Genomic DNA, 15,927 nt, shown 5'->3' on the forward strand with positions numbered 1-15,927 from the left:
CTCCTTTATCAAGTGGATAGGAATAGCGACATATGTTACTGAGATGATGGCTTTAGATTTACTGATGTATTATTTTGTATTAAGGTCTTTATGAATAATTAATAAAAATTATTGCATGCATCACCTAAATATAGAGGCTGGGTCATTCTTATTTATTTATTTAAAAAAAATGCAGAGACAGAGAGACTGGGGCCTTCCCCTTATCGAAAAAGGAATGCCGAAGCTAAGGCTTATCCAAGTGAGATTCTATCTAGCACTTGTACGGCACGACACGACACGGTTTACAGCTGATGAAGCCAAACAGTACTACATAGTACTTCATCAGTGGCACTGGCACCACTGTGGATAGGCGCGAGCGAGCTACGTACTTGACTGTACCACACGGCGAGCATCAATACTCTCTTCCCTTCTTCTGAAAGTAAGTACAGAAACAGAGAAGCAAAGCAAATGTTGAGTTGCCGAGAGCTCAGGATGCTGACAAAACTACGGTTTCTTCTCCATTCCTGCCTAGCCGCAAACCTTGACCAGTGCGCCTGACCCAAGCACCTGAAGCGCATCAACCCGCTCACAAGTCTAGATAGTTAGGAAAGTAGCGCGCACGTGGAGCTCGGGGTTCCGGTGTTGGAGTCTCGCCCTGACGCCGCCCATGTCCACCACGGCTGCGGCGCACCACCAGCTGCATCGGCATGCGGAGTCCACGCCGCGCGACCTCCAGCGCGCACGGCAAGCTAGACCGCTGCTCGGCGTCAGGTCAGCAGCAGCTGAAGCGTGGGGGGAACCCAACCTTGACCCGTACGGGTGTACAAAGCTGAAAAAAGGCGTGAGGGGTCCTGCATACGTGCTTGCTGCCAGCACCTTTAGAGCAGATGGTGGCACCGGCGGCGGAGGCGGAGGCGGTGGCGATGGCCGGCCGCAAGACCTTGCCGGACGAGTGCAAGACCCTGTGGCAGATCGCTGGGCCGGTCATCCTCACCGGCGTCTTCCAGTTCCTCATCGGCTTCGTCACCGTCGCCTTCGTCGGCCACATCGGCAAGGTCGAGCTCGCCGCCGTCTCCATTGTCATCGGCGTCATCGAAGGCCTCGGCTTCGGCCTCCTGGTACCTATTACTACCTGACAAATCGACTTCATATATATTTCGATTCTTTCATTAAACAAGCTAGAAGCCTAGAACCGTGTGGTTTGACAAGCGTTGTGGCGTCGCGCCGCAGCTGGGCATGGGGAGCGCCCTGGAGACGCTGTGCGGGCAGGCGGTGGGGGCCGGGCAGCTCCACACGCTGGGCGTCTACATGCAGCGCTCCTGGATCATCTGCCTCGCCACGGCCGTCGCCCTGCTCCCGGTCTACATCTTCACGGACCCCATCCTCCGCCTGCTCCGGCAGTCCCCGGAGATCTCCGCCGTGGCCGGGCGGTACGCGCGCTGGTGCGTGCCGCAGCTCTTGGCCTACGCCGTCAACTTCCCCATGCAGAAGTTCTACCAGGCGCAGAGCCGAGTGTGGGTCATGACGCTCATCTCCGGCGCCGCCGTCGGCCTGCACGCGCTGATCAACTGGGTCGTCGTCGCCAGGCTCCGCCGCGGCCTCCTGGGCGCCGCCATGGTCGGCAACGCCTCCTGGTGGCTCATCAACGCCGCGCAGTTCCTGTACGTCGTCGGCGGCTCCTTCCCGGAGGCGTGGACCGGGTTCTCGCGCAAGGCCTTCGCCAGCCTCGCCGGCTTCGCCAGGCTCTCCCTCGCCTCCGCCGTCATGCTCTGGTTCCTACTACTACTTTCGTTGCTTCCTGCTCTAATTAGGAGTATCTACATTACAGACGAAATTCTGAGTATAGGAGTGATATTTGTGCTGCAGCTTAGAGATGTGGTACTACACGGCGGTGATCATTCTAGTGGGTTGCCTGAAGAACCCAGAGATTCAAGTCGGGGCCGTCTCCATATGGTCAGTGTACCAGTAATCTCTGACTGACTTACAGTGCTTGTTCCGAGACCTCTTCTTTAACAATTCGCCTAATAAGAGGTTGAATTCTGTTGCAACAGCATGAACTACAACATCTGGACACTAATGGTATCCGTTGGTTTCAATGCCGCCGTGAGGTACGCGCGCAACCGCTCTGTCCTCCCCCCCTTTCTAATTCCTGTCTCTCAACTCTCAAGACATTCCAAGAAATAATGACCCTGATCCATCATGCCCAGTGTTCGCGTGGCGAACGAACTTGGCGCCAAGCACCCGAAAGCGGCCAAGTTCTCGGTCGTGGTGGCGGTGGCCACGTCGGCCGCCGTCGGGCTCGTCTTCACGCTCGTCGCCCTCCTGGCGAGGAAGCAGCTGCCTAGGCTTTTCACCGACGACGAGCTCGTCGTCAAGGAGGCCGCGAAGCTGGGGTACCTTCTGGCAGCCACCATAGGCCTCAACAGCATTCAGCCGGTGCTATCAGGTAGGTATTATACGCATCAGTCATCATCAAGAACGTTATCTGGAAAGTAAATCTGTTGACAGCAAATCGATGATGATGTGACGTGTGTGATCGTCGTTGGTGATTCCTTCCAGGAGTGGCCATTGGAGCTGGGTGGCAGTCCTTGGTCGCCTGGGTCAACATCGGCTGCTACTATCTCATCGGCCTGCCCCTCGCAGCTGTCCTCGGCTTCAAGCTGAAGCTTAACGCAACGGTAAGGCCAAGACGGACAGTAGTCCAGGCTCCAGGAGACTCTCTGCTGTTCTGATTTTTGCCGGGAGAAATGCAAACGGCTACTGATTCTGTGCACGTGCAGGGGATTTGGGTGGGGATGCTGATCGGCACGGTTCTGCAGACCGTCATCCTGTTTATGATCCTCTTCAGAACCAAATGGCATAAAGAGGTAACAAACACGCTTGACAAACTAGTTCGAACAACTGAAAAGTGTAACTCCTAGTTGATCTTTGATTTCTGATGCACTAATTTTGGGTGGTGGTGATGCAGGCTATGCTGGCGGAAGAGCGGGTGCGGAACTGGGGAGGAAACGTCGAGCTGCCGACCGTCCAAGAAGCAAGATGAAACGGGAACGGGGAAGCCTGGTTGCGCACGCACCACACAAATTTGACACAAAGAATAAACACAAGATACAAAAATAGTACATGAATCATTCTCTCTCTTTTTTACTGAGAGGGACTACAGTAATCATTCGGTGTAGATGTACTCCCTCCGTCCGGAAATACTTGTCATCAAGATGAATAAAAAGATATGTATCTAGATATATTTTAGTTCTACATACATTTATTTTAATTTATTTTGATAATAAGTATTTCCGGATGAAGGGAGTATTCTTTAAGGGTCTTCACTTTTGTTCTATAATCTCTTGAAGCATAAGGTTAGAAGTTAGTCTCGTGGTCTGCGGTGGGCGGCCGGCGCGATGCTAATAGGCCGATGTCTAGGGTGCACTTTTGTTTGATCTTGGTTTCTAGAGGAGTTTGATCATTTTGTTTTGAGACTATTTCATATAATTAACAAGAGGACATCGAATAAAAAAACTGAAACACACTTGATAAAACAAAAATCACTGATAAACCAAAGAACCTCCCATATAACGCTCCTTGCGACATGTAGGACTGTCGCACCGGGCCTGCTATGGGCTGCTGGCCCAGTCAGCCGTTTCTCGCTGTTTATGTGCCAGATGTTGTACTCTTTTTGTCTAAAGAAAAGATGTTGTACTATTTTGGGTTTAACAAAAATCATTCTTATGCTTCTTTCGGTTTACTCCGGTTTTAGTCGGATTTTGTTTTGAAACGTTAAAAAATGGAAAGTTGTTGCAATATTGTTATACAAATTGAAGGATTTGCGAACAACTATTAAAATCGGAGACATGTTTTACAATTTTAAGAACATTTTTAATGAAAAGGTGAATAATTTTACAATTTTTTTAATGTTTATAAAAATATTGACTTAAGAAAACATGAACGTTTTAAAATTTGTTGCCATTTTAGAAAAAATAAAAACCTAAAAATAAATAAGAACAAAAAGGAAAAAATGGAAAAGAAATAACAGAATAAACTGGTGGGGAAAAACTTGAGAAAACTGGCCGAGGACCGAAACAAAACAACTAAAATTCACTACCAAACCGCAAGGAGGATTTTTCACAAGAACTTGTAAGGCCCGTAGCCTACAATTTGCACGATAGAGTAGAAATATCTAGTATGAACTCAGATAACAACCAGACCAGTTTATCTTCACTTTCTATGTTAATGAAAAGTGCACATAAATCTCTCGTAGCTCGACATTGCTCTAACCTAACCCATACCAATGCTTTTTTTTTTCTCAAAATCATGTTCTAAATACCATTTCCAAAGGTTGTATGCACAATATTCCCATTATCGACTTGGACATTGGAATAGCCCAAGAAAAGATGTTTTTTTTAAACAAGGCAAAAGACTTGCCATTTTCATTTAATAAGAAGAGGTTTCAGAACAGACATCGCCAAGCGGCGGAAAAGCAAAACAATTACTCTCGCGGTATTTTACATTACGCAAATGCTTAGCGCCTGCAGTGGCCCAAATCGAAACTTCATCTTTGATGCGTCGCATGACAATCGCCACTGGCACCGCTTTGCTCCTGAAGACACGAGCATTCCTTTCATTCCATATCTCCCATCCCACAAGAAGTAACAGGGAAGATAGGGCCTTCATCGGGAGTGTATTATCAGAGAGAACCGCATCCCACCAAGATTTCACCGAATCGAACAGGAGCCACGGAGCCGTGGGGATAGCAAGCCCGAGCCATGAGAAGACCGCATTCCAAATCCGAACAGAGAAACGACACTTGAAGATCAGGTGTGCTGCAGATTCTTGCACCTGACTGCAGAGTGGGCATTTGTCACAATTTGGCCATCCTCTCCTCTGAAGCCTATCAGCCGTCCAAACTCTGTTGTGGATAACGAGCCACGCGAAAAATTTGCATTTGGGGGGAGCCCACGCCTTCCAAACCGCAGCAGCCAAACTTGAGAGCGGGAGGTCATGAAACTGCGCCAAATAAGCAGACTTTGCAGAGTACTGCCCATCATTGGTTGACTTCCACAATATGGAGTCCTGGACACCCGGCTGAATGGCCACAGTCGCTAGCTTCTCCCAAAGGGCCAAGAATTGTTGAAGGTGTTCTAGAGTGAGGCCAGCGTCAATGTTGATTTGTGCTATCCAGTGCCCATCCCTTAAGGCCGTGGCAACCGTAACACCTTTCTTGCGTGAAATATTGAAAATCTTTGGCGCAATATCTTTGGGCCTAACGCCCTGAAGCCAAGAAGATTCCCAGAAGGAAGCCTTCTGTCCATCGCCGATCTTGACCTCAGTCAAGACCGCGAAAAGGTCGCGATCGGAAGTCATGCAAGGCATCCCCAATCCACACCACGCACGAGGTGGGTCATTCCACTCAAGCCATAGCCACCTCAGCCGGAGGGCGGCAGCAAATTTGCGAAGGTGCAAAATGCCAAGGCCCCCATACTCCTTTGGCTTGCAGACATGCTCCCAATTAATCTTGCACTTGCCGCCACTAACCGAGTCAGATCCTGCCCAGAGGTAGGCACGCCGCAACTTGTCAATCGCTTTTATAACCTCCACCGGGATGTCGAGCGGCGTGATGTGATAAATGGCCACCGCCGTAAGGACTGCCTTCACCAAGGTCATACGACCCGCAAATAGCAACGTGCCTTCCTCTCCAAGGTGCCAATTTGCCCGCAGCCTTGTCTTCCAAAGGTTGGAGATGCACCCTCTTTAATCTTTTGACCGCGAGGGGGAGCCCAAGATAGCGGATCGGGAAGGAGGCGCGGCAAGCCGGGGAAAGACTGGAGAACATCATCTAGGTCCACATTGGCACATCTGATGGGTACCACAGAACTTTTGGTGCAGTTTGTGGAGAGGCCAGTAGATTCACCAAAGGAGGAAAGTATGTTGGTAAGGTATTGGACATCCTCCTTAATGGGGGCACAGAAAATGGCAGCGTCGTCAGCATAGAGCGAGGCACGAATTCTCCCCGGTTGTCTCTCGGGCAAGGGATGTAGCTTTCCTTGGGTTGTGGCCTTGCTGAGAATATGATGTAGGGGGTCTATGGCAAGCACGAAGAGGAGCGGTGAAAACGGATCCCCCTGCCTGAGACCCTGACCGTGTTTGATTGGGTCACCAGCAATACCATTTAGCAACACTCTAGAGGACGTGGAGGAAAGAAGTGCCGAGACCCAGTCACGAAAGCGGGTAGGGAAGCCATGATGATTTAGCACCTCCAGCAAGTAGTCCCATCTAACTGAGTCGAAAGCCTTTTTGATGTCTAATTTGAATAAAAGCATAGGTTTCTTTGAGCGGTGAAATTTTCTGGACAGATTCCGAACATACATAAAGTTGTCATGGATGCTTCTTTTTTTTATGAAGGCACTTTGGGCAGTGGAGAAAATGGCATTCATATGAGGGGCCAGTCTAGTGGCCAGAATTTTGGCAATGAGCTTGGCCACGGCATGAATCAGGCTAATTGGTCTGAAGTCAGAGATGTCCTCGGCACCATCCTTCTTGGGAATGAGGGCGATATTCGCCGAATTGAGCCAGTGCAGATTTCCGGCGTTTAGGTTGGAGAAGCTGTTGATCACTAGCATGATATCATCCTTAATAATATTCCAGCAACTCTTGAAGAATTTTCCGGTGAATCCGTCCGGGCATGGCGCTCTGTCAGAAGGAAGAGAAAAGACAACATCTCTGACTTCCTCTTCCAAAATGGGATCACCAAGCGCTGAAAGGTCAATGCCAGTGGGTGGGATGGATGCCCAGTTAATGGTCTTGGAGCGTGGAGCGCCCTTTTTCAAAATCGCATTGAAGTGGGAGTGAACAATAGATTTCTTGTGATCATGGTCTGTCACCCAACCTTGGCCATGCTTTAGGCGGTGAATAAGGTTTTTCCTCCTAGGGCCATTGACTCTAAGGTGAAAATAGCGAGTATTCACGTCTCCCTCTTTTATGTTGGTGATTCTCGAGGTCTGCCTTTTCCGCGCACGTTCCATCACTGCAAGGCCCACTACTTTTTTCTTGAGTCGCTTCCGAAGATCCAACTCCGCTGGACTAAGAGCTCGAAGGTCCTGGGCCTCATCAAGTCTTAGGATGACCTCCAGAGCCATATGTAGCTGGACTTTGGCATTAGAGAAAAGGCTTTTGCTCCAGGAGCGAAGCTTCTGACTTGTCTTTTTTAGCTTGTGAAACAGTCTTTGGTATGGCTCATTGTGTGCGGACGTCTCATTCCACGCCTCCTGGACGACCTGCTGAAAGCCTGGCATGTTGGTCCAAAAAATTTCAAATCTGAAAGTCCGCGGCCGCCGAGGCCCATCTTCATTGGCGAGGAGTAGAGGGCAGTGATCCGAAAGTGAGGATGACAGGGCGTGAAGGATGTGTTTATCGAAAGTGATATCCCATTCCTCATTACAAAAAAACCCATCTAGTTTGGACATTGTCGGGTTGCTTTGCTCATTACTCCAGGTGTATTTTCTATTCTGGATGTGGATTTCCTTGAGCTCGCAGAAGTTGAGGGTGTTGCGGAATCGTACAATTCGGCCACGGTTAGCATTTGGATGATTCTTATCTCTAGCCCTGTAGATTTGGTTAAAATCGCCGGTGACGAGCCACCTCACACTATTTGCTGGCTTTTGTTCCTTCATTTCCTGGAAGAATGTCTCTTTTAGGTTGTTTCTAGTTGGGCCGTAGACGGAGGTTAGCTTGAAAGAAACAATGGAGCTGATGATAGTGACAGTGGCCGAGAGGGTGTAGTCGCCATACTGGACACTTTCAACGCGGACATGATCTTCATTCCAGAGACGTAGGATTCCACCCCGCGTTCCAACAGCAGGACGCTGAGCAAAAACTTTCAGTCTATATCCGCCAAGAAAAGCAGCAGTGTAGGCATCCACATCTTCAAGCTTTGATTCCTCGAGGCAAGCCAAGTGACATGTTGAAGCTGCAATGGTGGCATTCACAGTGGTTCTTCTATTGGGGCAGTTCAGGCCACGTACATTCCAATTAAGCACACTTAAATTTAGACTAGTCATTGAGCAAACTAGATAACATCAGGAGGTGCATAGCATCATTCAGCACATTACATAAACAGCCTTGTCAGGGCACATTGGGGTGGTAGCCAGCAACAACAGCAACTACAAACAGGCCTAGGACACAGATGATTTTCACTAACATAGGAAACTAGCTACATCAACTAATCATAACATGGAGCTCCAGTCTACTCCAGCCCAGCCTCGCCAGCCGCAGGTGTCGTCTTCGCCGCGCCCTCGCCTCCATGCAGCAACAGAGCATCTTCCACCGCCGTTGCAAGGTCACAATCCATCTTGAACAAAGCTCGAAGCCCTGCAACAGCCAAGTCAGGCAGCTGACCCTTGAACATTGCCACAAAACGACCAATAGCCTCCTCTGTGATCTCCTCCCCTTCGCCAACTATGCCCATCCTCTGACAGAGGAGCTTTTCCGCCAACTGGGCAATAGGCATTGCCCTGTTCTTGTCCCGGATGTGTGGGCTCCGTCGGCTCAGGTCAAAACCAATGACCCCAGCCAAGGTCTTCCTCCTCCTGCTTGGCGGTCTGGGTGGTGGAGAGCCCGGATCAGGCAGGATAGCCGACTGCACCGGCACAAACAGAGGCGTGCCAGGGGAGCACAAGGGTGGCTCGTCAGTAGCCCCTCCTCCTAGATCAGCAGCAGACTGAGAGGAGGCCTGCTTCGATCTCAGTTGGTTCGTCTGAGTGTGCGACATATCTGTCAAAACGATAATCTTGCCAATGACCTCTGATATTAAACAATTTCCACGGCCATTTAGGCAATCAAGCAATATGGCCATTCTTCGAAATTCAAGAACACCTAAAACACGTTTCTCTTTAGGCATATAAGCTTGAGAACATTTCACTAGGTGATATTCATATTTGTTCTTGTCTCCACTGTAGAAAACCTAACCCTACATGTGCTAGCTCTTTCTTTGATTCCCATAATAGTTAAGTCAATTATGAGTTAGCTCGTCGGAGATGCTAGAACGGAAGACTAACGGTCCAAAAGCCAGAACCAATTCACATGTTAGGTGCTGAAGTGCACGTTCAGTAGTCAGCACGTACCTACAAACCTCAAAATGGCTCGTTACAATCGATCGCCGGGTGCATGAACGCCCGCCAAAAGAAGCTGACATCTGATCCGCCGGGTCGCCATCCTCTCCTCTCCTCTCCGTAGCCCCGCAAAGAGATCCATGGAATCCAAGCAGGCTCGGCTCCGCTTTCTGGACCAGCGAGAAGCAAATCACGCAGGGTCCCTTTGGCCTTTACGCAGCAGCACAGGCATCAAAACGGGTGACAGGCTAAGCTCCCGACGCTGCGCGTCGAAACTTACCAAAGCACGCACGCGCCTGTGCATGCGCTGCGCGGCGTCTCAGTTCAATCCCAAGTCTATATGATCTGGTGTGATCCCTCATCGACCAGCCAGCGACTGGACAGTGAACGTGCAGTTTCAGTTTCAGTTCGCCGTCCAAAGGCGTAACTGAAAGATAGCTGACGAGGGCAGCTTTTTCGCTCGTGTTGGGTAAAGCTGGACTCGCCTAAACGGGTCAACATCGAACGGTCGCCCGAAACACTTTGGCATCAGCCTCATGACGATGCCTCATGTGACATATGTAGGATCAGATGTTAGGAAAAGTAGGTCACGGACAGTAAAGTCGTGTGCCGGTCTTTTTTTACGACCCAACCAAACCTTATACGTCAATGCTAAACGTCTGAATTGTCCAGCACCCCTCATATCTAGTTCACATTTAGGGTGAAGTGAATATAGAGAGGTTCGGACGCTTCTGTCATGTCAGACCGGAGAACGCTGGTTCATCCTCTCCGCACATACACCCCACCTGATCCAACCCCGGACTACGATCAACACTCGTAAACTCTCCACTCTCCGTCCCCTCCTCTCCCGGGCTTGTCCCATCGTCTTCTCTTCCGGTGTGAAGCTCCGACAGCGCCGTGGCCAACGACGGATCCGGCGGCGAGGACCCCGTCAATTGGCAGTCGTTGCCCCTCCTTACGGTATACACCGGCATCGTCCCCCAGGCGCCGTTTTTGCGTGTTTTTATCTCCGAGCAATGGAAGCTGACTTAATAAGTTCCAACACTACTTTTCCCAGCATCACAGTGCCACTAACACATCAGACATCACCGTGAGTGACCAGACCACTGACCAGTGACAATTTTTGCAAACTTAATTGTCACCCCGCGCAACAGAAAGGCTCGGCGAGACGAGACGAGACTGGAGGGGCTGTAAACTAACTAATCCTCTCATGCAATTGTGGGCGTGCATGCTGAGCTCCGTCCGCCTCCCTTCTTTTTATTACCGAGGGAAGCAGGCAGGAAGCTTCCTCCGGCGTTGAACAGCTGACGTCCGGTCGCCGGCCGGCTCTTTATTGCCTGAGCTCCGCGCAGTGGTTCAGGTGGCATACATAACGCACGCCTTCGTCCATTTCATTGCGAGGTTTCTGTTTGCGGACTGGAATTGGGCTGACTTTATTATTTAGGAAAAATGGCTAGACACGATTGAAAAAATAAATTTAGGTCAGTCGATTTGTATTAGCCGTATGGATAGCTAGATTAGCTTCGTCAACCTCCAAATGGAACCATCGATCTGATGAGATTGCTTCTTCCCCGACGTTGGCAGCCTCGCCATCTCCTTCCTTCTCAAAACGAAATCGATTGACCCGAAAACTAAATTCAGTGGACTAACCTTTAGCTATTATGTACGTATTGTTTATGCAATACAATGCATTGCGTGGGCAATGCCATAAATAAACATGCACGTACCGTCAAATAAGATAAACATGTGGTATATACGAATGAATTGCATGGGCGGCTTCGATCTTGTCTTGGACCTAGCTTCTAATCGCGATGGTGTGAAAGCACGCAACCAGGGAAACAACAAGAAACTATAGGCGAAATGTTCAGCAGTTGTTGGTGTTTCGAAGCTTCCCAAAAGGCGGAGGGGCCAAAATTAATGGAAGAAACACCGCCATCCTTCTGTTTGCCATGGTAGTAAGAGGAAACGAAGCTACTCCCCCGTCTCATAATATAAGATCGTTTTTCACATTAGTGAATAAGTGTAGTTAATTACGTGAAGCAGATCGATTAGAGAATTGGATGGGACACTGGATATCACTACTCGCTGTCGCTAGTCTCACGGCTGTCATGTTGCATCTTGCATGCGACGACACCTATAGCTTACTCACGGCGGTGCTACCCATGATGTTTCCTTTGGATATCCGATCGAATTAGTATGTTCTCTCCTTAGTTTGAAACTGATGGCGGTCAGTAATTACACCAAGTCGACACTCTTCTTTGGCTAGCGACTAGTAACCTCACTCGATCGGTGCGTGTAATGTAAACTGAGGAAGTGAACATGGACATGTGCCACTGTTTTCGACGAAGCGAGTGTATTAATATCATGAAGATATCAATTATACCAGCCTTTGCAACAACGCAAAACTTTAATGACATTATGAATGCACACAATCAATAAAAAAGAAAAAGCCCACTACAAAGTTTCAGTCCTTGCAACTACAGTACAACCACTACCGAAACACAACTGAAGTCCAAGTTCTTCAAAAGCGATGCCTCAAAGAAGAAAACAGTACATAAGCACCGTCGTCGGCTCGTCGCCGAGAATAGATCTTGGGCTTTCATAGTGAAGATAGCCCCCACACTCAAAACAATGCTTTCAATGGGGTAAGACTTTGAATTTCACCTTTACTGTCGCCTCACTTACATACCGCTGGTACGAATACCGAAACTCCAAGTAAGTTCCTCATGTGCCATCATCAATCGGCTCGATCAATCCTTCCGACAGAAAGCAAGAACCACAAAAGTCCGGTGAAATTTCCCTCCGCTGCACGCCCCGCCGTAACATACTGCATTGGACCGCTTCGCCTTTCTCCCCTTATATATACGCCCGCACCTCAAGCATCACGGTCTCACCGCACGCGCGCGCGCACACGCACGCTTCACTAGCTTAGCTTTCGGCTTTCGCGGAGAGAAGAAAATTCCCAGGCTTTTGGCTACGTAGTTTCGGCGGCAAATGGCGACCATCGAGGTCTCCAAGCCACCGTCATCCAAGCGCATGTCCCCGAAGGGGAGCTTCAAGCTGAGCCTGCTCGCCTGCGGCCACTGCAAGGCCACCACAGTCTCGCCCCCGGACTCCCCCACCGGCGCCGGCGCGCGGTCGCTCTCGTCCTCGGCGTCGTCCTCCGCGGGGACCTCCCGCGACCGCCAGGCGGAGCTGCGGGAGATCTTCCGCCACTTCGACCGCGACATGGACGGCCGGATCTCGGGCCGGGAGCTCCGCGAGTTCTTCGCGTCCATGGGCGACGGCGGCGCGGAGGCCGCGCTGGAGCTCGACGCGGCCGGCGACCTCATGCTGGGGTTCGAGGACTTCGTCAGGATCGTGGAGCGCAAGGGCGGGGAGGAGGAGGAGCGCGAGGACCTGCGGCGCGCGTTCCAGGCCTTCGAGGCCGTCAAGGGCTCCGGCCGGATCACGCCGCGCGGCCTGCAGCGCGTGCTCAGCCAGCTCGGCGACGACCCGTCCGTCGCCGAGTGCGAGGCCATGATACGGGCCTACGACGACGACGGCGACGGCGAGCTCGACTTCCACGATTTCCACCGCATGATGAGCCATGACTAGCTGCCTGTGGCGCGGCCGGGCACCACTTGTTACTTCATCCGTGTGTGTTTCCGGTTTCCAGTGCGTGAGTGCGTGTGGTTTGTGTGGCGCGCGCGCCAGTTTGAAGCTGTTTGGGTGTTTCTGCTTTTACAAGGGAACTGGATAACATTGACATATTGGAGATCGCGGCCTCATACAAATCTCAATGGATATGCAAATTTTAATTGACCAAATAGCATCATGATTTATTTATTTTTTGAACAATCTCAAGGAGAGGGTGTGTGTTCCACCTAAATGCACTATTCAAAGTGCCACCAAGTGGCAAGTGCTACAAGGCCTTGTCAATGCAAGAGGGGTTGTTTTTTCTGTTGACATCGACGAGGTGGCGGCAGCGATGGTGCCTTGAAATAGGTCTCTCACTACCTCAACAACAATCGATCTGGAGCGCGATCGATCGGGAGCCGACGAAGGGCTTGTGAGGGTTTGTGCCGCTAGATCTGTTATGTTTCTTGGGATCTTGACAATTGGTGTGTTCTGAGAACAATATGTTGGCTATTGATGTGGCGACTTCGGCATCTTCTTCATGTTGTTCTGCGGCCTGTTTCAGTTTCTCCAACTCTCTGGACTAGTGGTAATGTATTGCATGCATGTACTGCAAGCTGACGTGTTTCAGCGATGTCTAAATCTCATTTTAAGCGGCGAGTGACTATTGTGGTGCTTAAAGCCTAGTGCAGCGAGGGCGTTTGCAGGTGTCCCTTTCCTTTACTGTTAGAATTGTGTCGAATATTATTGTACAAGGTAGGTTACAGTTGGACTTGGTTTTGGACTGTGTGTAGACAGGGTAGGAGTTGTGTCCTAATAGGACACCTGTATCATAGGCCTCTCATATATATCGGGGGTAGACACACGATGTAACCTATGCCAACATAATAGCACAGGCACGCAGGGGAGCCGGCGGCGTGTGCCAGTGCCTGGGCGGCCGAGGTGCGGTATTGTGACGGTGTCATGGGGAGGAGCGCCCGTAGTCAAGCCCCGGGGATGTAGCCATATCGGTGAACCTCGTTAACAAATCTCGGTGTCATGCTTGTGTGATTGCTTGGTCCTCGGTAGATTGACGGTGCGCCTCGGATTATTCTAACAAGTGGTATCAGAGCAAGGTTTGAGAAGGTTGCAGAGTCGCTCTACAGGACGGATTAGTGCACGGAAGCTAAGATCAGAATTGGTTGAAGCCGGATGTGAAGATCGGATGGAGCTGAGTTTCGTCAATCTTGTCGCGTGGCTGGTCAGGAACAAGGTTATCTTGGCATGTTGCAGTTTACAGCATGGAAATCATGCAATCGGAGAAGTGGCATGCACGGCGTCAGCGTGGAACTCGGCGGGATTCCGATCGGACTCGGAGGCTTGGACGACGTGTACGTGGGAGGACTTCGTGAGCGAGATCGGATCGATTCGAAGCAGCGTACAAGAGGCAGCGGCGTAACGCGATGCATCGTGCAGCGGCTGGACAGCGGCGGCTACAGGAAGCACGTGCTAGGGCACACAGCCAGGCAGTAGCATCGCAGACGCCGAGCGGGGCGCTCACACGAGGCGAGGCCTGGCGGCCTGGCGCAGCCCAGAGGGCGTGAAGGCCCAATCAGGATGGGTGCTGCTGGAGTGGTCTAACCAAGCAGTGCTGGTGGGGCAGGCTAGGTGGATTGTACGATCGGGAGCGGAGGACGACGTGTCAGTGGCGCTGTGGGATCGCGTGAGATTTACATGTGCTGAGCCGAAGGATGCATGTGGACATGAGATTTGTTAGAGAAAAAAAAGAAACAATCTGCCCATTGGATTGGCGTGGCATAGACAGCAATGGGACAAAGGAAAATAGCATTGGGAGTTGTGGATGCACGCACATGGTGCAGCCACAGGAGCTACCATGGAAGCATTTTTTTAGTTTGAGGCATTGCTAATTGCACACGGGATTGTATCAGTTGGCAGGTTGACGACGTGCGTATAAGTCTCGGAGGAGTCTGGAGCATGCCGTGACAGGATCATGCAGACACAGGGCGTCAAGGCAATGCACAATTGTGCGAGGCGGACACGACGCAGGATGGAGCATGGTTGCAGTCGGATAATTTCGGCTGGGTCGGACTGGATTGTCTGACGGATCGACGGGGATGTCGGTCAAAGCAGAAGACGGCGGTGATTTCAGCGACGACGACATAGGAGCGTGATGCTGATGGTGGCCGACTTCTGGGGCGTGGAAACACGTGGTGCAGGCTTGAGGGCTTGTGCGGCTTCGACAGACTATTGCGCGGGGTTGATTTAAGAAGGTGCACATGAGAGCTTGGAGTCGACAGGGCGCGGGAGGGTGGCACGTACAACCACCATGAAGTCATGTTGAAGGTGGAGTTTGAGTCTGATGGATGACTTCACTCTGAGCTGATGGAGGGGTTACGGCGTAAGTTAACGGAGAGTCGAAGCCTATTTCAGCGGGTAAAGTGAGATACATGTGGATCGGACTGGGCACCAGTGGTCTGATGGAGGCGTGACACTCGGCATCGGTCGGTGATGATCGATGGTTCTCTGGAGTGGGAGTTGAGACAGTGGGGGCTAGCTACCCGGGAGACTCGACCAGGACAGCAGAGACTCGACGCGGTGATAGCGGCGAGGCGTGCGGTAAGCACGGGACACAGCGACAAGCCAGGGCACCGGTGGTCAGATATGTTGTTAGACAAAGTGTGCATGGGGTGCTGAAGCAGTGTTGACGAGTACCGGATTCAAGTTGGTGACTAGGTCTATCGGTGCCAGAAGATGGACAGAAATTGACCATGGAGAATCTGAGAAAGTGGCGGAAAGTCTGAAATTGTCAAAGGCTGAGAGAGTACATGGCCGTATATTCTGTGGTGTTCGGTGCACATGGCAAAGTGCGGATGACTAGTACAGAAGGAGGTGGAGTGCTATAGCTGTGGGACATGTCAGAGACTATCCGGGAAAAAGGGTGAGACAACTGCGAATTTGACTCAGGGCGACACAAGGCGACGATGAAATTCCTTCAAGTTTCAGACAGGCGGACATAAAAGAGCGATGATGTTGAGTTCATGTAATTCTTATATGTGGCATTCAATATGTGAGTTGTTCATTCTCACACAGACAGTGGTCGGTGTGTGATGGCGTTGAACGGATTCTCCGGAAATTGGGAGCACAAAGTAGAGTAATGAGGAACTTAATTTTTGCTTGAGTGTTGACTGTGATGAAGACGACAAGGGACTACAGTTGCAGGTGGAGTCAC

At 50.7% G+C, this 15,927-nt stretch overlaps 2 protein-coding genes across 2 annotated transcripts; both read left to right on the forward strand.

The window, feature by feature from the left end:
• Positions 1–438: 438 nt before the first annotated feature.
• On the forward strand, positions 439–3,612 carry LOC125544878 (protein DETOXIFICATION 33). The gene is made up of 8 exons (XM_048708659.2): positions 439–1,097; positions 1,210–1,751; positions 1,846–1,932; positions 2,031–2,087; positions 2,187–2,425; positions 2,539–2,657; positions 2,760–2,846; positions 2,948–3,612. Exons 1-8 carry the CDS (start codon positions 867–869, stop codon positions 3,020–3,022), a joined length of 1,437 nt encoding a protein of 478 aa, XP_048564616.2. The 5' UTR covers positions 439–866; the 3' UTR covers positions 3,023–3,612.
• An 8,344-nt stretch (positions 3,613–11,956) lies between these two features.
• Positions 11,957–12,835, forward strand: LOC125548657 (putative calcium-binding protein CML41). Its single transcript, XM_048712220.2, has one exon. It carries the CDS (start codon positions 12,075–12,077, stop codon positions 12,675–12,677), a length of 603 nt encoding a protein of 200 aa, XP_048568177.1. The 5' UTR covers positions 11,957–12,074; the 3' UTR covers positions 12,678–12,835.
• Positions 12,836–15,927: the final 3,092 nt, after the last annotated feature.

The sequence above is a fragment of the Triticum urartu genome, chromosome 3A (assembly GCF_056163025.1).
Source record: "Triticum urartu cultivar PI428250 chromosome 3A, HENAU_Tu73, whole genome shotgun sequence".
NCBI classification, from domain to species: Eukaryota; Viridiplantae; Streptophyta; class Magnoliopsida; order Poales; family Poaceae; genus Triticum; species Triticum urartu.

Bases quoted from the DNA above. Each gene is read 5' to 3' on its own strand.
- LOC125548657 (XM_048712220.2), top strand. From the start codon at position 12,075: ATGGCGACCATCGAGGTCTCCAAGCCACCGTCATCCAAGCGCATGTCC.
- LOC125544878 (XM_048708659.2), top strand. From the start codon at position 867: ATGGTGGCACCGGCGGCGGAGGCGGAGGCGGTGGCGATGGCCGGCCGC. The intron at 2,088-2,186 runs GTACGCGCGCAA...CATCATGCCCAG, and splicing joins GGTTTCAATGCCGCCGTGAG to TGTTCGCGTGGCGAACGAAC. The intron at 2,658-2,759 runs GTAAGGCCAAGA...GTGCACGTGCAG, and splicing joins AGCTGAAGCTTAACGCAACG to GGGATTTGGGTGGGGATGCT.